Here is a 22035-nt window from a genome sequence, read left to right as displayed (position 1 = left end):
TCCAAATCTTTAGATTCAATCTCATCATCCAAAATATGTTTTGTATACAAATATTATGACTTATTTGATAATTATTTATTTTTTAAAAAGTTTTTTATTCTAAAAAATAAAACCTGAAAACTTATTTGATAAAAAAAACTATTTTTAGTTTTTTAGATAATATTTTCTTTTTGTTTTCATTTGTTTTTTAATGTCTATTTTAAAAAATATTTATATAAATATTTAGAATGATTAAAAATAAAATATCACATATAAAATTTATTTTTAAATTTAAATAAAAGTTAAAAATATTTTAAATTTTTAAATAAACTTTTATTTTACAGAAAATTAAATAACAGTTTTTTAAAAATGTTTTTTAAAATTGGTACCAAATAGGTTCTTAAATTTTCATATATTGTGTAGATAAAATGATATGAATTATACGGTAGTTTATAAGAAATCAAATATAATATTATAGCTAAATTTATTTTTTAAAATATTTATTTTATTTGTAAATTTTTAATTTATAAATAACAAATTTTTATTAATAATTTTTTTTTTGAAAAGTGGTACATATATGAAAAAATCCCGTTACTCACTTGGACTTTTTCATGGCATGAAAGTTGAAGGGCGCGTCATTAGAATTGTGGGGGATGTATCTACCGAGCTATTTTGGAAGGGTGCCCCAATGTTGATATTGGAGGGTTGTTTTTTGTAGGGAAAAAAAGGGGTTTAAGGGTTGGGGGTGTGAAGAGAGCCAATCACCTAAACCCTCGCCGATAAGGAGCTCTTCTCATGTCTTTGTTCGCAACGAACCTTTTCCTCCTCAGTTGGAGCCCACACACACCTCATTTCTTCCCAAAAACCCACTTTAGCTGCTTCTTTCCTTGTTTGCTATAATCCTCAGCAAATCTTCTTCCTTCAATTTTATCAACAAAATCCCCACATTGCCACACACTGCCTAGTGTCCAAGCGTCTGAACCCAAGACTCTCTTTCAGTTCCAAATGCGTTCGGGATTCGCTGTTTCTGCAACGCTCTCAGGTTTCTTCCTTGAACCCAGGTGCCATTTTCTCTATATCGTCATAGGATTGTTCTGGTTGTCAATTGTAATGATTTTGTTGTTGATGATGCCTCTGTACTTGTTGCATTTTCTGTTGTTCTCCTTCTTGTTTGTTGGGTTTCTTGGATTTTAGGGTTCTGCTTGATCTGAATTTTTGGTATACTCGCGGGCCATTGTCGTGGGTCTGGTTTTACTGTTTTTGTGCATTTTCTGTAATTAATGTTGAATTTTGCTCTTTAGATCGTTTCTTTTCCTTTGCCATTTTTCTTCAATGTGCACTACTTGTGGTGCTTTCATGCCACAGTGCTGGGACTGTAGGCCAATTTGCATTTGTGGATTGTAGGTTTCGAGTAGTGGTCTGCTATATCATGGCTGTTTGGCATCTGGGAAAGGAATTAGGAACATGCTATTGGGAAGTACTCAATAATCATTTTAATCTTGCAGTGCAAGAGCATACGTACCATGTTGATCGCAGGTTAATGGTCGATCTCACAGTGTAAGAACAGATATACTTTCTTGAGTACAGTCTACCCTTCTTCAGAATGGTATAAGAAGGGTGCTGTTTTATTTTCTGGCTACATTTTCCACGGAATTAGGCTGTAATTCAGTGCAGGTTGCAAATTCCAACTAATATAGTTTAGGATGTATGGCCTCATCACACGGCACTAACACAATTTTTTTTACTTATTTTGTTGCATCAACATGAATCGAACCTAATCGAGGTTGAGTTTGCTTACAAAAGATTCATATGTTTGTTTCTTTTATGGGCTTGTTGTAATTGTTTTTGTGTTATGCCCCCTTTTTTGTTAAACAGGTCTGTGAAGAACAATAGGCTGCAGAATAAGAAATTTAGTAATTTGGGTATTTAAATTTTCTGAAAATTCTTCTGCTCGCCTTGCGCCCGGGATTTGTGTTTAGCTGTTTTAAGATGGCAACTTGTATGTCATCATATTTTACGCCTTCTGATACCAGAAACCAGATGGAGCTACTAAATGTCCTTGGAAGAAGAATATCATTGGGGAATCACCAGAGGAGAGTTAACTCCTTGAAGACGTTTGATGATAAGAATGAGATGTTGGGTGCAGGCCAAAGAATTTCATCAAGATTACCCCAGTTCAAATGTTCAGCCAATTCTCACAGTGTCAGCCCATACCATAGCAAGGACCCTTTTCTTGATCTTCACCCTGAAGTATCAATGCTTAGAGGCGAGGGGAGTAGCAATGTAAGTAGTCCAAGGAAGGATGCTTCAAGTGGGAGTGTGACTGAAAGCATAAGAGATTCATCTGGTCCAAGCAATTATAATGAAGCCAAGATCAAAGTTATTGGTGTTGGAGGTGGTGGGTCTAATGCAGTTAATCGAATGATAGAGAGTTCCATGCAGGGTGTTGAGTTCTGGATAGTTAATACAGATGTTCAAGCCATGAAAATGTCACCTGTATATACTGAGCACCGTTTACAAATTGGTCAAGAGTTAACTAGGGGTCTTGGTGCGGGTGGGAACCCAGATATTGGTATGAATGCAGCCAAAGAAAGCAAAGAAGCTATAGAAGAGGCAGTTTATGGTGCAGACATGGTCTTCGTTACTGTAAGTTCAAACTCTGTTTAGACATTATAAGATAATAAGATATTTGATGAAAACAAAAGTTATTCAAAGTAGAGTGTAATTTTTGTGCAAAAACTGTTATTTATTGTCATACATAATCTAAATTTAGTGGCTCAATTATGGATCTTTTACCACTGTCAGTATCTTATATGGTTGTCTCCTCTTCTTTTTTGTGAGAGCTTTTGGATGATAATGTTGATAGAAGGGGAGAACCCTAGAATGTAATAGCCTTTTTTCTATTTGGTGTGTTATCTTCTTAATCCATGTAATTCATCCTTGCTATTACTCCAACTAGCCATAAAGGATGTAGCTGATCTCTTGTTTACTTAAAAGTTTCAACCTGAAGGAATTGCTATTCTATTATTATTGTTATCATCAATTTCATCTTTAGCTCTTTTTTTGGTGGATTTTGGCATCTTGTTTATTGATTGCACTTCCTACTTAATTCTAATGCTTCTTTGGTTCACTAATCAGGTCTAAATTAACAATATGGCTTTGAACTGCATGATTCCAGGCTTCACAGTTTTCAATTTTTTTTTTCTTTTTAAATTTAGCCAAGTTAAATTATTGATGTAGCTTCAATTAAAAAACTTATGTGGTAGTCATGCATCCCTGGCTGAATAAGTTGGGTGGCAGCTGGTTGAGATAATGGTTAAGATACATGAGACAGTATTAACTGAGAGGGTTTCAAATTTAATGGACATATCCAATCCTGATGTTGTTTTGAAAAAAAATTGTCAATTTTGTTTAGTTGAATAAAAACTTAGATATTTCTAATGAATATTTAAAATAAGAGCAATCTGGTGCAAAAGTATAACATGGAAAGTTTTTGCAAGTTAGCATAAATAGTATATTGACAGCATAAATAGTATATTGATATGTAAAGTGATATTCATAGAAATGCTCTATGACTTTTATTATGATAAAATATTAAAATTTTAAGAGCTTTATACTGTTAAAAACTTGGACAAGGTAAGCTAGCCTTCCATTCCTGTTTTTATTTATTTTTTCTCACTTCTGGGCCTTTAATTTCTATCCACAGGCTGGAATGGGTGGAGGAACTGGCACTGGTGGGGCTCCTGTGATTGCAGGGGTTGCAAAATCAATGGGTATCTTGACAGTTGGTATTGTTACGACCCCTTTCTCTTTTGAGGGACGAAGAAGGGCAGTTCAAGCTCAGGAAGGAATTGCAGCTTTGAGAGATAGTGTTGACACACTAATTGTCATTCCAAATGACAAGTTATTGACTGCTGTTTCCCAGTCAACTCCGGTAACTGAAGCATTTAATCTGGCTGATGACATTCTTCGACAAGGTGTCCGTGGTATATCAGATATAATTATGGTATGTGATATGTAGTGAATTTGTTATGAGAACATCAAATTCCATCTGGTTCCTTCTATGTTTTTTTTTTCTTATAAAAATAGAATTAGGACTAGAATTAAAGAAACAAAGCAAGAAGGAAGAAAGAGAAGAAGAGTAGAGAAGGAATCTCAAACCTATGATTTAGGAAACATGTTAGTGATTTATTAGATTGGGTTTCTGTATATATAGATTCAAGATACTCCAAACATAGTTATTTCTTGTCTTTCTTCATCTTCCTTGGTACCATGATAATGGTAATTGATTCACTTTAATTTCTTGATAATCACAATGAGAGCATTCTAATTTTGTAAGAAAGGTTACGTCTATATTTTCTATTAGTTTCCTTCAAATGGATGATGACTCATGCTTTTACTAGTAGTCCATTCTATCATTATCCAAGTTTGGCATGTGCGATATCTATGCACCAACTTGAGGGGGAGAGTCGGTTATGTACAACTGTATATAGCCGATTGTGTGGTTATGATTTATTTTGTATAGTTGGCTATCCTAAAATAGCCTTGTGTACTTTGTATAAATACTCTTGAGATATATGAGAATATTCCTTCAACGATTTATCAAATAAAATCAATTTGGAGAAGAGAGATTTAATTCCCATTGCTAGCTTCCTAATGAGGAGGAGTAGTGGCCAAGTTAGGTTATAGGAAAGGGGATATTAGCACCGTAGACTTCGGTCTTACCCTAGAAGCCCCCTATAAGTCAATGGTTGGTTGACATTTGTTGGAAGAGAGGGTCCACAAGAGATTGGCTATGTGGAAAAAGGTGATACCTTTCTAAGAGTGGAAGACTCACTTTCATCTAGGGCACTCTATCAAGATTGCCTATTTACTGTATGTCTCTTTTTGTCATTCCCATTTAGATGAGTGAGGATTGAGAAGATTCAAAGAAATTTTTTGAAGGGTGGGGTTTCATTAGAGAAAAACCACACTTAGTGAGGTGGATAATTGCTTGCATAGAGAAACTTGATGGAGACCTTGGGATTAAAAATCTCTCAATTCTAAATAGGGCTTTGCTAGGCCAGTGGAATTTGAGGTTTGCCTCAGAAAATGAATCCCTATAGAAGCAAGTTGGGAAACATGGGGAGGAGGAAGGAGGTTGGTGTTCCAAGGACAATAGTGGTGGTTTTGGGGTGGGATTGTGAAAGGTCGTCAAGAGAGTTTACAAGAATCTTAATGGCAAAACCTCATTCATTGTGGACAATGGTAAAAGTGTGAAGTTTTGAAATGACAAATGGTGTAATGATTCACATCTAAGAGTCTTTCCAATCTTTGTATTTCGTAGCTATGACAAAGGATGTCTAGGTGGTTGATGTGCAAGGTGAAGGTGGACATTGGAACACTCACTTTTCAAGGAATTTGAATAAGTGAGAGATAGAAAGGGTTGAGGCCTTCCTCTTGAGGCTTCAAGCAAGGCTATGAGTAAATATGAGGAAAGAAGAGATGCATTGGATGGATGCAAAGAAGGATAAATTTTTAGTCAAATCTTTTTATAATTTCTTGGGGTAGGAAAGAGCAGAAGAGTTTCCAACATGTGTTATTTGAAATGCAATGGCTTCGATCAATGTAAGGTTTTTGCATGGGAAGCTTATTTGGGAAAGATTTTGACTTTGGATAGACTACAAAGGAGGGTTGGTCCCTAGTGAATTGTGTTTTCTTTGTAAAGAAGATGAAGAGTCATTAGATTACATCTTTTTGTATTGTGCTAGACCTAAGTGTTATGGAATTTGCTTTTATTTGTTTGGATTGTAGGGATAATATCAAGTTCGGTTAGAGAATTCCTCTTGGGGTGTTTTGTAGGAAAGAAATGAAAGAAGGTTTAGAGGGTTATCCTGTTGTGCATATTTTGGTGTTTGTAGAAGGAGAGGAATTAGAGAGCATTCAGAAGCAAAGAAATTTCTGATCAAATTATCAGATCTACTTTTCTTTGCAACCTTCTTTTATGGATTAAGATGTATAGAGATGGGGTTGCCCTAACCATGATGGATTTTATTGATTTGTTGGGGTCCTTGGGAAGAGACTTTTTTCCTAAGCACCTTGTATTTTTTTGCTTTGCCTCTTGGCTTACTTTGTATACAGTCTATGTACTTTGTTGCACCTTTTTTAGGTCCTATTAATATTTTTTTTTTCCTATCAAAAGAAAAAAAAAGATGAGCATAAATGGACTGTACTTCTACCAGTATGGGTAACATTTGGTGGTGCATGTCACAGTGAATTTTATTTGGGTATGCCACTTCTAAAGTTTTCTTCATGTCACTATGCTTTGTTCAGATAACTAGATTCATTGAGATTTTTTGGTTCAAGATTGTGTACAACTTTTGGGGTTCATATTGTTGTTCTTCTCTAAATGGCGGTGAGTTACCTCAACTGCAGATCCCAGGATTGGTGAATGTGGATTTTGCTGATGTGCGAGCTATCATGGCCAATGCGGGTTCTTCATTGATGGGCATAGGAACTGCAACTGGTAATTTTAAGAAGCTAGTTTTACTAGAATGCACATATTCTTCAACTATTATATTTTGGGACATTTCTAAAAATATTCACCATTTTGTTTCTTGTTTACAGTATAAAATTTAAAATCATCGAATAGTTGCTAATCTTGCAGTAAAGTTATAATATTCTCTCTACTTTCTCTGAATTTCTTGGGTAAGAGCTCAAGAAGGGTAGGTGATACATGTTGCTTGTATGTGTTCTCTAGCTGAGAACGGCTGAAGGTCCAGACAGTTCTTTCTGTATGGCTGAATGAAATGGTCATAAACCATATAGATAATTCTTTTTTACCCAATTTGCTGCAGCGTGGTTTCTGCAGAACAATGTGAAGTTATATGGAACTCATTTAGGAGCCACAGTTCATCTATAATTAATTCTTCCATTATCATTGCAAATTTGTTCAGTTGAAATCTACAACGTGGTTTCTGCAGAACAATGTGAATTTATATGATAACCCTTTTACCAAGGCCTGTTTTGGATCATTTTCTTATTCTATTGGAGGAGGTGGGGTGAGAAGCAGTAAGACCCTGTGCAGATTCGAAAACATGTGGCTTAAGGTGGATGGGTTCAAAGACTTGGTGAAGGGATGGTGGGAAGGCTATCAGTTTAGTGGGTCTTCTAGCTTTATTTTGGCTTCCAAGCTGAAGGCATTGAAGGAAGACATTAAAGTTTGGAATAAAGGAGTGTTTGGCAATGGTGCAGTGCGTAAGGCCTGTGCTCTAGACCAGATCAATTTCTTGGATGCCAAGGAGAGGGAAGGTCGTCTTTCTACGGAAGATATGGATGCTAGAAGATTGGCAGTAGAAGATTACAGTTATTGGGCTGTTCTTGAAGAAACCTCTTGGAGGCAAAAGTACCAAGAGGTTTGGTTAAAGGAAGGGGACAAGAAATACAAGGTTTTTTCACAAAATGGCCAATGCAAGGCGCAGTAGGACTATCATTGGGAGAATTAGGATAAATGGAGAGTAGGTAATCGAGGAACCGGAAATTGCGACAAAGATTGTTCATTATTTCAAGTTGCTTCTGTCAGAACCTGTGGGGGAGTGGAGACCTAGTATAAATGGTCTGCTTCTCAAGTTGCTATTGAGAACTCTATCAAGTTGGAAGAGGCTTTCACAGAGAAGGAGTTCTTTGAGGATCTTATGGACTAGAACAGGGATAAAGCCCCGTGACCTGATGGTTTTTCCTTGCTAGGAGGTGGTGAAGGAGGAGATATTGAGCTTTTTCAAAGAATTCTTTGAAAGGGGAACTTTTGTGAAAAGTTTAAACTCCACCTTTCTGGTGTTAATTCCAAAAAAAGGTGGAGCTGAAGATTTGAAGGATTTTATGCCCATAAGTCTTGTTGGCAGTTTGTATAAAATTTTAACCAAAGTCCTGACTAATAGGTTGAAGAAGGTTATGGGAGATCTGGTGTTGGATTTGCATAATGCATTTATGGAAGGGTGACAAATTTTAGATGTTGTCCTTATTGCTAATGAAGCCATTGATTCAAGAATGAGGAGCCGTAGAGGGGGGATTGTGTGTAAATTAGACATAGAAAAAGCTTATGACCATGTAAATTGGAGCTTTCTTTTGGAGGTAATGGGAAAAATGGGCTTTAGTCAGAAATGGATTGAGTAGATTCGGGTTTGCATTTCCACAGCTAGTTTTTCAGTTTTGGTAAATGGGGTTCCTTAAGGTTTTTTTCAGAGTACAAGGGGATTGTGATGGGGGGATCCCCTATCCCCTTACCTCTTTGTGTTGGTTTTGGAGGCTTTAAGCTCTCTTTTGAGAAGGGTGGTGAACGGTGGCTTAATCTCAGGCTTTAGGGTTGGAGGGGGAGGTAGAGAAAGAGTTCTAATTTCTAACCTCCTATTTGCATATGACACTCTTCTGTTCTTTGATCCTTGTCCAAATCAGCCCACTTATTTAGCATGGGTTTTGCTTTGATTTGAGGCCTAATCAGGTCTAAAGATTAACTTGAGCAAGAGTGAGCTTATTCCAATAGGGGATGTCCCCTAATGTGAAGGGGCTAGCTTCAGTATTGGGTTGTGGTATAGGAAAACTACCTACTAAATATTTGGGCCCACCCCTTGGTGCTCCCCTTAAGGCTAAAGTTGTTTGGGATGTGGTGGAAGAAAGGTTCTTCAAAAGATTGGCTTTTTGGAAAAGGCAATATCTATCAAAAGGAAGAAGAATCACGTTGTTGAAAAGTACTTTGTGTAGCCTCCCAATTTATTTCTTATCCCTTTTCATTATTTCTAAGTTGGTGGCTAAGAGATTAGAGAAAATCCAAAGGGATTTCCTTTGAGGAGGAGGAGCTATGGATAAAAAACCTCATCTTGTGAATTGGTCGACAATTTGCAAAGATAAAAAAAGAGGGGCCTTGGTATTAAGGACTTATCCACTATCAACAAAGCTCCTTTGGATAAATGGTGTTGGAGATTTACCTCAGAAAGGGATATGCTATGGAGAAAACTAATTTCCGGAAAATTTGGGGAAGAACTGGGAGGTTGGTGCTCTTAGGAAAAGAGAGAAGGCCATGGAGTTGGATTGTGGAAGTCAATTAGAAAAGTATGGGGAACTTTTAAATCAAAAATAAGATTTGAGGTGGACAATGGAAGAAGAGTCAAATTTTGGCATGACGTGTGATGCGATGATATGCCCTTGAAGGATTCTTTTCCTTCTTTATTCACTTTTGCTATTGCTAAGGAGGCATGGGTGGATGAGGTTCGGGAGGTAGAAGAAGGAATGGTCACTTGGAGCCCTTGCTTTTCAAGAAATTTTCATGATAGGGAGTTGGATGTTGTAAATAATTTTTTTCTAAAACTTAGCGAGTTTGGTAGATTTAGAGAAGAGGAGGATAAAATGGTTTGGAAGCTACCAAGAATGGGGTGTTCTCTGTAAGGTCTTTCTACAATGCATTGGAAAATATGGGTGAAGTGACTTTCCCTTCAAAGATAATTTGGAATTCTTGGGCTCCAACTAAAGTAAGTTTTTTTGCTTGGGAAACGACTTAGGGCCAGACCCTAACTATGGACCAGCTCAAGAGGAGAGGATGAGTTTTGGCAGGTTTTTGTTGTATGTATAAAGATGCAAATGAATCAATTGATTATCTTCTCAGCCATTGTGGGGTAGCTAGAGAATTATGACACTTTCTCTTTTCCTTCTTTGGCATTTTGTGGGCTCTTCCTTTTTCTATTAAGGATTTATTGGAGGGATGACATGGTAGCTTTGTGGGTAGGAGAAGGAAGGTTTGGAGAACAACCCTTCTTTGCTTTTCATGGATAATTTGGAAGGACTGAAATCAAAGAACTTTTGAAATGGAACAACACACTATCCAAGCCCTCAAGGATTCCCTCTTAACTAATCTGTATATCTGGTCTCGAGGGTCTAGGAGACAGGCAGGAAGGCCCATCCTTCTTATTAGATTTTATAGAATGGGTGGGCTCTTCTTCTTAAAAGTGGTTTTGTAGCTACTATAGCTGGTTTTTGTTTCACAGTTGTATACTTCCGATATACTGTATTTGCCACTTTAGTTTGGTATCCTTTTTATAGTCATTAATATACATACTCTTATTTGCCTATCAAAAAAAAAAAAAAAAAAACCTAAGATATGCCATTATTTTGCCAAAATGAATAACAGTTCAAAGATGGCAGCCCTCAAGTAAGGTAATTTGGCATACAGTGGTCTGGAGGCTATAATACTGATGAGAGAGTAAACGATAAGCTGTTTATTAGCATGCATTTTCCTAGAGATACTGACATTTACCTTTTAATTTTTTATTTTATTTTTTAGTACTTTTTAGTTTATAACATGAAAATGTTTGTTCAAAAGATACTGGAAGGAAACAAATATCTGTTGCCCATTTTTTTGATAAACAGCAAAGAGCATATATTAAGAAACGCCAAAAAAAGGGTGCACACCCAATGTATGCAGGCAGTATATACAGAATAAACCAAAGCAAGCACCAATTGATATTTGTAATCCATGCCAATAGCTTGTGATCATGCTCATATTTTGTATTATCTGCATTCCATTGAGCAGCAGATTCTTCTCTGGATTGAATCTGTCCCAAAAATAACTATTGCATACAGAGGAAGCAGGGTACATGCATTAACCCTAAGTGATTTATTGTTGCTTGTTCTTTGTGTAGGAAAGACCAGGGCAAGAGATGCTGCATTAAATGCCATCCAATCACCTTTACTAGATATTGGCATAGAGAGGGCAACTGGAATTGTGTGGAACATAACTGGTGGAAGTGATTTGACTTTGTTTGAGGTCTCTCTTTCTCTCTCTCTCTCTCTCTCTCTCTCTGAGTTATGCTCATGGACTTGACCTATATTTATATGTTTTTCTTGGTGCCATACTTTCTTTATGCATGTTCTGAACACAATTTCATGTGCTTGAAATTATGGCTCATACGAGAACCAAACCTTTCTAGGAAATACTGAAATTGTTGCTTCCTGAAGCCTAGTCTACCACAATCTCTGGAAGGCCTATATGTCTTCAAAGTGGATAAACAATATTGTAAAAGGGGCCTTCGATTTCTGGCCACTACCTTTAGAATTATTTAATCGCCATGGCCTAGTTACATGAAAAGAATAAGGATATATCTATCTTTCCATTTATATATGCAAATAGATAGTCTCTGTTTGTGTGAATGTATATCATGATTCTGTTAGTGTTTTTGTCTTTGAGGTGGCCAAAATGTTAGCTCCTGTTCTGCAATTTGCATGCATGTTTCTGTAGCTTTCGTCTTAGTTTCAAAAAAGGCAGTTGTGAGGCATACTCGACCAATTAAATATCTGATTTTGCTTCACTCTAATCTGCTAGTTCTGAGGCAGTTAAAACAGTTTAAAGTATGAATTCCCTTCCATTTGGCATAAAGCCTCTCACTTTTTAATTTATGTTTTCTGTAGGGAGCTGTCATTTGGAATCCTAATTGAATAAAATGCTGAACTGAGTTTTGTGGTTCTGCTATCTGCTATCTTCTAGATTGATTGTGGTCATGCTCTTCTATAGTTCATTATTTTCTCTTACTATAATCTGCAATGCTCATGTAAAGATTTCTTGCAGGTAAATGCTGCAGCAGAGGTTATATATGACCTTGTGGATCCTAGCGCTAATTTGATATTTGGAGCAGTGATAGACCCATCACTCAGCGGTCAAGTAAGTTATTTTATCTTTTAAACATGGGCAGCACCATCCTTTAGCATAACTAATTCTATGGATGACCATCATCACTTTCAAATATAAGCTCAAGGGAAGGTCGTTTGAGCCAGTTGTGACACTAAGCCCCTTATGGGGAAGTAGAGAAACGTTTTCTATTGGAGGCTCTCAGTAGGCTGTGTGCGCATGTGTAGTCTAGTTTGCATGGACCTAAGAAGCGATTGTTCTTGTGCCTCTAAGCGTCAAGCAAGGTTTTCAAAGGTATTTCCGATGGGCCCTTCAAGGCTTGCCATGGGGCATGGTGTAACATAAACACAATGAGACATTGTTAAACACACAAGACCCCCAAAAGGCATCAAGAGTCGTTTAATCCGCAAATATTAGTATTCTGTGACATGGAACAACCTAAATTGTCATTTTCACTTGTTCTATTCTTGAGACCAAATTGGTAACTAGGAGTATCTAATGTGCATCTTGTTTAGCTTACAATGAAAAGGGAATCGTTCTTCCTGTTCTTTTTGGACATACCTGGTGGATACCTATCTGAAAAATTGGCATGTTGGACACATTCCATACTCAAACCCTTCATATTATGTTCAACATGGGTGCTTCACATCCTTCTAAGTGTGCATGAAACAAAAGGCAAAACCAATAAGGGTGATGGTTTGTACGAAGGATTATGACTCTTTTCTTTAAATTTGACAAATTAATGGAGAAAGATAGTTATTATTTACTTGGATTTTTACATGCTAAATATTGCAATTAGAATGCCCTTCTTGCCTTTCTTATACTATAACCAATTTTATGGATGGAACAAATTGAACTTTTTGATACCTTGAACACGTCAAAAACTGGTTCTCAAGATAGACTTGTGGCTCTGTGTGGAAATATGGGATTATGATTTGTAATTAAGTGCCAAGATTATAGGGATTGTGTTAGGATACTTTCTATTTTATGGATGAGAGAATCACTCCTAATTAGTTATTGTTTCCTTAGAGATAGTGATTGTGCATATTATATGGCTTAGATTAGGAATCCCACTTGTATATATATAGGTCACTTTGTATTCAGTTTTGACACAGAAAAAAGAAGAATATTTTCTTCATGGTATCAGAGCATTCAGATCTGAACCACGTATAAAAAAAAAAAATCATCTTTTTCCATGGAGAGCAGAACAGAAAGATTAAACTCGGAGGTGATGTCCAGACCTGAAGCAGTTCACTCCGGCAATGCCAGCACCACAGACGGCATCATTCTTCCCATAACAGGTCATAAACTCAATGTGCAGAATTTTATTCAATGGGCTCAGTCTGTTCGGATCTTCATCTGCGGGAAAGGTAAGGAAGAATACCTTACGGGAGCCATTGTTCAGCCGAAGGAAGATGATCCAGGATACCGAACCTGGAAGTTGGAAAATAGTATGGTGATGTCTTGGTTAATTAACTCTATGACCAATGACATAGGAGAAAACTTCATGTATTATGGCACAACAAAGGAGATATGGGATGTAGCTAGAGAGACCTACTCCAACATTGATAATACCTCGGCGATTTTCGAAATCAAGAGTATTCTCCAAGATTTTCGACAAGGAGATTCAACTATTACCAAATATTTTAATATCTTTACACGGTATTGGCAACAACTCGATATTTATGAAGAATTGGTTTGGAAGTATCCCGAAGATGGACTCCTATACAAGAAGGTCATTGAAAAGGAACGCATCTACAAATTTTTACTTGGCCTTAATAAGAATTTAGATGAGGTACGTGGAAGAGTTCTAAGTATCAAGCCATTACCTAGTGTTAGGGAAGTTTTTTTTTTAAATTCGCAGAGAGGAAAGCAGACAAAAAGTGATGTTGGGAACCCAAAATTCCTCCAAAAATCTTGAGAACTCAGCCCTAGTTGCACGAGGAACCCAATCCAACAACAACAACCACCAAACGAAGAAGAATCGTCCATGGTGCGACCATTGTAGAAAACCTAGACACACGAAAGAGACTTGCTGACATCTACACAGTAAACCTGCTGATTGGAAACCTTCTCGGTCACAGCAAAACAGAGAAGGTCGGGGTTACACCGCTGCAGCCGAAGAAGACACATTTGGCACTAGCTCAAATCCTGGACCGTTTAGCAAAGAGCAATTGGAGGCACTACAGAAAATGTTCCAACAAACTCTTCAATCAACTGGAACAACTATTGGTACCGCATCTGTAGCCCAGAAAGGTATTTTTTCCCATGCCCTAAATGTTAGACAGGAAAATCACACTACATGGATAGTGGACTCAGGAGCTTCAGATCACATGACTGGGAATCTCATGGTTTTTCATGAATATACTCCTTGCCATAACAATTCCTCTGTTCGAATTGCCGATGGAACCCTTTCTAGGGTATTTGGCACAGGTTCAGTTATTATTTCCAAGGATATTACTCTTCACTCCGTGCTCTATGTTCCGAAATTGGATTGCAACCTATTGTCTATAAGTAGACTAACACAGGATCTTAATTGTGTTACTAAATTCCTTCCTCACATGTGTGAATTTCAGGCCTTGAACTCTGGGAAGAGGATTGGCAATGCTGAGGTGCGTCCTGGACTTTACCTTCTGAGAGCTGAGGAAATTCGAAGGCTACCAATGAAGACTGCTTGTGTAGTTTCCAACCCTAGTACCAAGACGGATAGTGTTGTTATGTTATGGCACTACCGATTAGGTCACCCAAATTTTTCATATCTTGAAAAACTATATCCATCATTATTCAATAAAAATTCCAAAAATTTTCAATGCGAAATATGTCAATTGTCCAAACATACTCGCAACTCCTATTCCATTCAACCATACAAACCATCTCATCCTTTTTCCTTGATTCACAGTGATGTTTGGGGGGCCTCTAGAATCAACAACATTACAGGTTCTAAATGGTTTGTCACCTTTGTTGATGACCACACTCGAGTGACTTGGGTATTCCTTATGAAGAAGAAATCAGAAGTGAGGGAAATATTTGAAAACTATAACAACATGGTTCAGACGCAGTTTCAGGCAAAAATTCAAGTCCTTCGGACAGATAATGCTCGAGAATACTATCACAACATTCTTGGGTCATATCTTCTGAAGAATGGCATCGTACATCAAAGCTCGTGCATTGATACTCCACAGCAAAATGGAGTTGCAAAAAGGAAAAATAGACATTTGATGGAGGTTGCACGATCCCTCATGATAGCTTCAAACGTGCCTAAACAATTATGGGGTGAAGCTGTACTCACAACAACCTACTTGATCAACTGAATGCCTTCTAGGATTCTTCAATTTAAAACCCCGTGTCAAATCCTCCTCGCTGCATATCCATCCGCTCGAATAATCTCGTCTATCCCAATCAAAGTCTTTGGTTGTACTGCTTTCGTTTACATCCATAAGTCCCAACGTAGTAAACTTGATCCGACAGCCACTAAATGCATCTTTCTCGGGTACTCACCAAACCAAAAAGGATACAAGTGCTACTCTCCAACAACCAAGAAATTCTACACTTCCATGGATGTCACTTTCTTCGAAAATCAACCCTTCTACCCCAAAACTGCAATTCAGGGGGAGAACTGGTCCACAGATGAATTCCAATTTTGGGAAACCGAAATCAGCACTACTTCTCCTTTGAGTTCATCATTACCTCCTCAAACAGATACTACTCTTTCTGTCCCCGAAAACAATTCCTTGGATGTCCCTTCTGTCACACCTGAGTCAACTACACAAGGCAGTAAAGAAGTAATAGTTTATTCTAGAAAAAATTTAAAGGAAAAGCCCGAGAAACCTCCTCAAAAGGAGCCCGAGGACAACACTCCACCTGAGCAGAACCAAGAATTGGACCAGGATCCAAGCAACCCGAACTCACAACCAGGTAACACAATTTATGATCTAAATTCCAGTAATGACCTTGATGATCTTGATCAACCCATTGCTTTAAGGAAAGGTGTAAGATCCTGCACTCAACATCCAATCAGTAATCATGTGTCCTATGGAAAGCTTTCACAGAATTTCCAAGCATTCATCACTTCTCTTGAAGATGATCGTATCCCATCCAACATCCAAGAAGCACTTCAACAACCTGAATGGAAGACTGCTGTTCAGGAAGAAATACAAGCATTGGAGAAAAATGGGACATGGGAAATCTCATAATTACCAGAGGGTAAGAGGCCTGTTGGATGCAAGTGGATATTTACCGTGAAGCACAATCCGGATGGAAGTATAAACAGGTTCAAGGCTCGACTAGTAGCTAAAGGATTTACTCAATCCTATGGCATTTATTATGAAAAGACATTTGCACCAGTAGCAAAGCTCAACTCCATCAAAGTGTTATTGTCAGTTACAGTAAATTTGGACTGGAATTTGCACCAACTTGATGTCAAAAATGCATTTCTCAACGGAGAACTAGAAGAGGAAGTCTACATGAAGATTCCACCTAGTATGGAAACTCCAGAAAATTCAGGAAAAGTGTGTAAACTGAGAAAGTCCCTATACAGTCTAAAACAGTCACCTAGGGCCTGGTTTGATCGATTGACTAGAGTTGTGAAAAAACATGGGTTCATCCAATGTCAAGCAGATCACACACTGTTTATGAAGCACTCCAAGGAAGGTGAAATGACTTTGTTCATTGTCTATGTTGATGATATTATAATTACCGGAGACGATGAAGAAGGGATAGGGAATCTCAAGAAGCTGCTAGCAAGAGAATTTGAAATCAAAGATCTTGGACAACTCAGATACTTTCTTGGCATGGAAGTTGGTAGAACTAAGGAGGGAATTGTGGTCACGCAAAGGAAGTATGTCCTTGATCTACTTCAGGAGATTGGAATGCTAGGTTGTAAGCCAATGGACACGCCTATGGATCCTATTGGTAAGATTGATAAAGATAATGACAGTCATCCAACTGACAAAGACAGGTACCAGAGGTTAGTAGGAAAGTTGATCTACTTAACTCACACAAGGCCCGATATTGGTTTTGTTGTGAGCATGGTAAGCCGCTACATGAACAATCCCACTGAAAGACACATGAAGGCCGTATACAGAATTTTACAGTACCTTAAAAAGAGCCCGGGTAGAGGACTCTACTTCAAGAAAACCTCAAGTAGGGAAGTTGAGGTATTCACAGATGCTGATTGGGTAGGATCCTTGACAAATCGGAGGTCAACTACTGGGTATTGTTCCTATGTGTGGGGAAACTTGGTGACTTGGAGAAGCAAGAAGCAGCCCGTAGTGGCGAGAAGCAGTGCAGAGGCAGAATTCAGGGCAATGGCTCATAGGATATGTGAAGGAATGTGGCTCCAAAGAATACTCAAGGAACTTGGAATTATATCAAACTCCACTATGACAGTTTTGTGTGATAACAAGGCTACCATAAGTATTGCAAAGAATCCAGTTCAACACGACAGAACTAAGCACGTGGAGATAGACCGTCACTTCATCAAGGAGAAACTTGAAGGGGGAACAATCGGACTTATGTATATTCCTTCAAGTCGTCAAACAGCAGACATTCTGACAAAGACACTTCCAAAGACCACCTACGAAAACATGAAAAGCAAGTTGGGAATGCTAGACATCTACTACCCAACTTGAGGGGGAGTGTGGAAATATGGGATTATGATTTGTAATTAAGTGTCAAGATTATAGGGATTGTGTTAGGATACTTTCTATTTTATGGATGAGAGAATCTCTCCTAATTAGTTATTATTTCCTTAGAGATAGTGATTGTGCATATTATATGGCTTAGATTAGGAATCCCACTTGTATATATATAGGTCACTTTGTATTCAGTTTTGACACCAAAAAAAGAAGAATATTTTCTTCATTCTGTCACAAGAGAAGTGCAGTTTTACAAGTTTTTTTAAGAAGCAGAAAATCATGATTCTGAAGCAAGTGCATCACCTATAGAAGATTCCTTTAAGTAAATCATGTTTGGAATGCACCCATAGAAAATGGGGAAAAAAATGAGTTTGCTTAGAATATTTTATTAGATTTGGAAGCTCAGTTCTCATTTATGATACAGGTAATAGTGGAAGATAGGATGGAGAATGTTAGATAAAATGTATTGGAGAAAATTGGAAATGATGCGCTTGGGTCATAATTTCTAGGCATGTTTAAGTTGGACAAGAGAGTTTATCATTTCAATTTTCAAATGCAGAATGACTTAGATTGCGTTATTTCACTGACTTGGTTATGAACTAATGACTTGATGATTTTGGCATAAAAATAATACTTACTTTGCATTGACTTTCATTCAGGTAAGTATCACTCTTATTGCCACTGGATTCAAACGCCAAGAGGAAAATGAGGGGAGGCCCCTCCAGGTATCTGTCACTCTATATAATTATAATCCAAAGAGTAGTTCTATCACTTCCACTTTCTAGTTTTACTTGATTTCGGTCAAAATGCAGGCAAGTCAATTAGCACAGGGAGATGCCAACTTCGGAATGAGTCGACGCCCTTCTTTCACTGAAGGTGGGTCTGTGGAGATCCCAGAGTTCCTAAAGAAGAAAGGGCGCTCACGCTACCCAAGAGCATGAAATAACTTTATTTTTATTGTAATATTCCTCTCCTCTTTCAAAGAAATTTCTCCTTCAATCCGACATCCTGTCTTAGGAATTTGAAACTCCCCTTTCTAGTGACAACTTACTGCTCATGGCCTTTTTTTAGTGGGTTTCTGGCTCTGAAATGATATAGAGTATCCTGGTTTGAAATGTAGCAGTTCCTAAATAAAAGGTTTCAGATATGGTTTTCTTTCTTTCGCCTTGAATTGATGATGTTAAAAATACAACTAGAAAGTTTGAAATTTTTGAGCTTGTTAGTAGTGAAGCATTATTCAAATTAGCCCCGATTCCTTTTTTTTTCTCTCTCTATCTCTCTTTTGTAAAAGGACCATTTGCTGGAGTGGAATCACTTTGTAGTTTATACTTTAGAGCAATTGGCAGTGGCTGACCAGTCATGCATGGCAAAGCTACTTTGGTTTCGAGGTTCAAATTGTTTGTCATTTTTGCCCACCAATCACTTGGACTCGGTGCTTTAATAATCTTTGTCCATTAGTTATTGGGACTATTGATTATGGTAATTTTTTCTTGAGCCCATAATGCGCAAAGTTTTCTGTAAATTGAATTGAATTTATTTTCCCTCGGTGTTTTTTCATCATAGGCAATCAAGATAAATTTGCGGTCCATGATGCACAGAAGAAACCCTTCTACGAAGCTTTATTATACCTTGGCAGTGCAGCATCATGAATCTGTCATAGTCCTGCCTTGAAAAGAATCATATGTAAATTTGTCTAAGGAAACAACAATGTGAAGGAATTGAATTGAAAATAACTGCAGAGTCCTCTTTCTGAGCACTCCTTCGTAAGATGAATATATACTCTTAGCATGTTCCAGTCCCCAGAGCTTCCTTTGGGACAATCATATCATCCTATTTGCCAATGCTGGCTCAAAAGAAGTGTCTTTTCCAGAAGTATCTGGTAATTGTTGGCATTGGATTCCCTTAAAGCAATATTTGAGCCATGGAAATCTTACCAGTAATCTCCACAAGAACATGACCCATCTGTGAAATGGTGGAATCTACTATTGTCCCTGACGATGATCTTTCTTCCTGTAACTTTAGAAATGAACTTGATTGCAGAATGGCAATCTACACACACCCTTAGATTCTTTTTCACAATGATAGGCTTCCCAATAGGCATGCTTATAAGTGCAAATGCAACAGCTATCCTCTCACTGTGACGATGAAGCAGCTTCTCCTTCATACTATCATCCATGTCAAGTGGAACAGAATCTGTATGAGGAACATATCCAGCTGCTTTTATCTGATCCAACAGACTGTCAAGCTTCTCATAGATTGCACTCTTTCTCGGGTGAGACCAATCTTCAGCTCCAAAAACATGGGTTTTGCAGCCAACATCAACCCAACTATAACCAGGCAATTTCTTCACATTCCCATCTCTCATCCTCATCCTTACACTCCTTACATCCTCCCATTGCCGCTCATTTGCATAAATATTTGACAGCAAAACAAGCGCCCCACTATTCTTGGGCTCAAGCTTCACTAGTTCTTCTGCTGCAAGCTTGCCCATCTCCTTATCACCATGAATCCTGCAAGCCCCTAGAAAAGAGCACCATCCAAAAGCATTTGGCTCAAAGGGCATTCTGTTTATAAATTCTTTAGCTTCTTTGAGCCTTCCAGCTCTGCCAAGCAAATCAATAACACAAGAATAATGTTCTTCTCCAGGCACTACTCCATAAGTCTTGTCCATGGAATAGAAATAGTCTAACCCTTCCTCCACCAATCCAGCATGGCTACACCCTGTTAGAAGGCTGATAAATGTTATTGCATTTGGTTTCACTCCTCTATCAACCATCCTCTCAAAAATTTTTATAGCATCTTTTCCTAAACCATGCTGACCAAACACACTCACCAACGAGTTCCATGCAATCTCAGTTGGGTCACCAATCTCATCGAACGCTTGTATTGCGTGTTCAAGCAAGCCACATTTCCCATACATGTCAACAAGAATGGAAGAAACAAATGGGTCCTCGTCAAAATTGATTTTCATCACTTGGGCATGAAGCTGGGTCCCTTGTTCAAGTGCGGCTTGGTTAGCACAAGCCTTGATCAAACTGGAAAAAGTGAACTCATTAGGTTCAATACCCTGCCTTCTCAGCTCGACAAAAACGCTCAAACCCTTCTCAATTTGTTCAGTCTCAACATACCCATCAATCAAACAAGTGTAGGACACAACATTTCTACACTCTGAATCAATCCCAAACACATTCGAAGCACTTTCCATGTCTCCTGCTTTGGAGTACATATCAGTGAGGGCATTCCCCACGAAAATGTCTGATTCAAATCCCAATTTCACAACACTTGAATGAACAGACCTCCCAAATTTGCATGCCTTAAGTGCCCCACAAGCGCCTAAAGTACTACAAAGCACATGTTGGTCAATGGTGACTTCCTCATCAATCATCTTCTTAAAAGCTAATAATGCTTCCTCAAATTCCCCAATTTTGCTGTACCCATCAATCATGGCGGTCCACGACACCTCATCCTTGCACGGCATCTCCTCAAAAACCTTACAAGCATCAAACATCGCCCCACATTTGGAATACATATCCTCTAGATTACTACCCACGAATAACTCAGAACCAATTCCAAATTTTAAAGCAAGGCAATGCATTTGCTTCCCCATCTCAATTGAGCCCAGGGACGCACAAGCTCGAATGGCACTAGAAAACGCGAACTGGGTTGGGACTTCCCCACAAATTCGCATTCCACAAAAGGTTCTTATGGCCTCTGAAAACTTCGAGTTCTGAGACAACCCAGAAATCATAGCTGTCCAAGAAACCAGGTTTCTTTGAGGCATTGTGTCGAACAGCTTGAGAGCGTGGTCGAGTTCTCCACACTTGGAGTACATATTGACGAGGTGGTTTGTGAGGAAGGTGCATGGTGTGTACCCTGCGCAGATTAGCAGAGCGTGGAGCTGTTTTCCTCTTCGGAGCCGCTTGGTTTTCGCATAGGTCTGGAGAACGTGGGCCAAGGCGTTAGTATCCCTCAGCATGCGATTGATCGAAATTTCACCAGAGAGGGACCGTTTAAGAAATTGGGATTCGAAAGAGATATATATTTACAATTTATAAAAAAGAAATGTGTTCTTTTGTAAATGAGATACTTTGTGGATCGGAAATGGACTGGGCCAATTTCTTCGTTGGGCCTCATTACCAACCTTTGAAAATGGCTTTTATTTAAGCCTGCTATATTGTCAGTTTGGCACTGCCTTGCCATTGATTTAAATAACAAAACCAAGAGCCCTTAAAAAACACTTTTATAGCATAAAAAGGGCTTTTAGAAAGAAAAAAAATTGTTTAATAAAATTTAGAAAATATTTTTAAAAATTAATATTTCTTAGAAAACTATCGGATCGATAAGGGTCGTTTGGCCATATTTTCTAAATCTTATTTTTTAAAATAGGTTTTTAACTAGCAATATATCCACATAGTATAATTTATTTATTTTAATAAATGTAATAATAATTCCATTAATCTTATTCATGATTAACAAGGTAATAATTTGTTATATAAAATTTTCTTTTAACTTAATATCATAATGTAGAAAGATAAATTAATATTTAATCTCAAATAGAATAATTACCATTGTTACAAACCTACAAAATTCATAACATAAAAGTTTTATAATTCTTTTATTTTCCTTCATTAGACTTAATTTAAGGAATCATTTCTCTAATCATACATTGACCTAAAATGGGAAGATTTAGACTGTCTTTGTTTGTTTTACTTAAATTTAAATAAAACTTAATTTAATTTAGATCTAAATACAACTTAACGGTATTAAATA

At 37.7% G+C, this 22035-nt stretch overlaps 2 protein-coding genes across 3 annotated transcripts; one reads left to right on the top strand and one right to left on the bottom strand.

The window, feature by feature from the left end:
- Positions 1 to 717: 717 nt before the first annotated feature.
- LOC117919578 (cell division protein FtsZ homolog 2-1, chloroplastic) lies at positions 718 to 18510 on the top strand. 2 transcript variants are annotated; one of them, XM_034836763.1, is made up of 8 exons: positions 718 to 1021; positions 1855 to 2625; positions 3686 to 3985; positions 6394 to 6484; positions 10647 to 10771; positions 11570 to 11662; positions 17925 to 17990; positions 18078 to 18510. In XM_034836763.1, exons 2-8 carry the CDS (start codon positions 1969 to 1971, stop codon positions 18204 to 18206), a joined length of 1461 nt encoding a protein of 486 aa, XP_034692654.1. In that variant the 5' UTR covers positions 718 to 1021; positions 1855 to 1968; the 3' UTR covers positions 18207 to 18510. The 2 variants fall into 2 exon arrangements, with proteins under 2 accessions (XP_034692654.1, XP_034692653.1); XM_034836762.1 differs by having other exon boundaries at positions 718 to 1040.
- Positions 18511 to 18856: 346 nt separating this feature from the next.
- Positions 18857 to 21267, bottom strand: LOC117919577 (pentatricopeptide repeat-containing protein At4g14850-like). The gene has a single exon (XM_034836761.1). The coding sequence runs from the start codon at positions 21239 to 21241 to the stop codon at positions 19196 to 19198; it is 2046 nt and encodes a 681-aa protein (XP_034692652.1). The 5' UTR covers positions 21242 to 21267; the 3' UTR covers positions 18857 to 19195.
- Between the last annotated feature and the right edge of the window lie 768 nt (positions 21268 to 22035).

This window comes from Vitis riparia, chromosome 8 (assembly GCF_004353265.1).
Source record: "Vitis riparia cultivar Riparia Gloire de Montpellier isolate 1030 chromosome 8, EGFV_Vit.rip_1.0, whole genome shotgun sequence".
NCBI classification, from domain to species: domain Eukaryota; kingdom Viridiplantae; phylum Streptophyta; class Magnoliopsida; order Vitales; family Vitaceae; genus Vitis; species Vitis riparia.
The sequence above is the reverse complement of the archived record's forward strand: the minus strand, read 5'-3'. Positions and strand labels throughout refer to the sequence as shown.

What these genes read in the sequence shown, in the direction of transcription:
- LOC117919578 (XM_034836763.1), top strand. Translation starts at nt 1,969, where the DNA reads ATGGCAACTTGTATGTCATCATATTTTACGCCTTCTGATACCAGAAAC. An exon ending in CAGACATGGTCTTCGTTACT is followed by an intron (nt 2,626 to 3,685) that starts GTAAGTTCAAAC and finishes TTCTATCCACAG; the next exon opens with GCTGGAATGGGTGGAGGAAC. An exon ending in GTGATTTGACTTTGTTTGAG is followed by an intron (nt 10,772 to 11,569) that starts GTCTCTCTTTCT and finishes GATTTCTTGCAG; the next exon opens with GTAAATGCTGCAGCAGAGGT.
- LOC117919577 (XM_034836761.1), bottom strand. Translation starts at nt 21,241, where the DNA reads ATGCTGAGGGATACTAACGCCTTGGCCCACGTTCTCCAGACCTATGCG.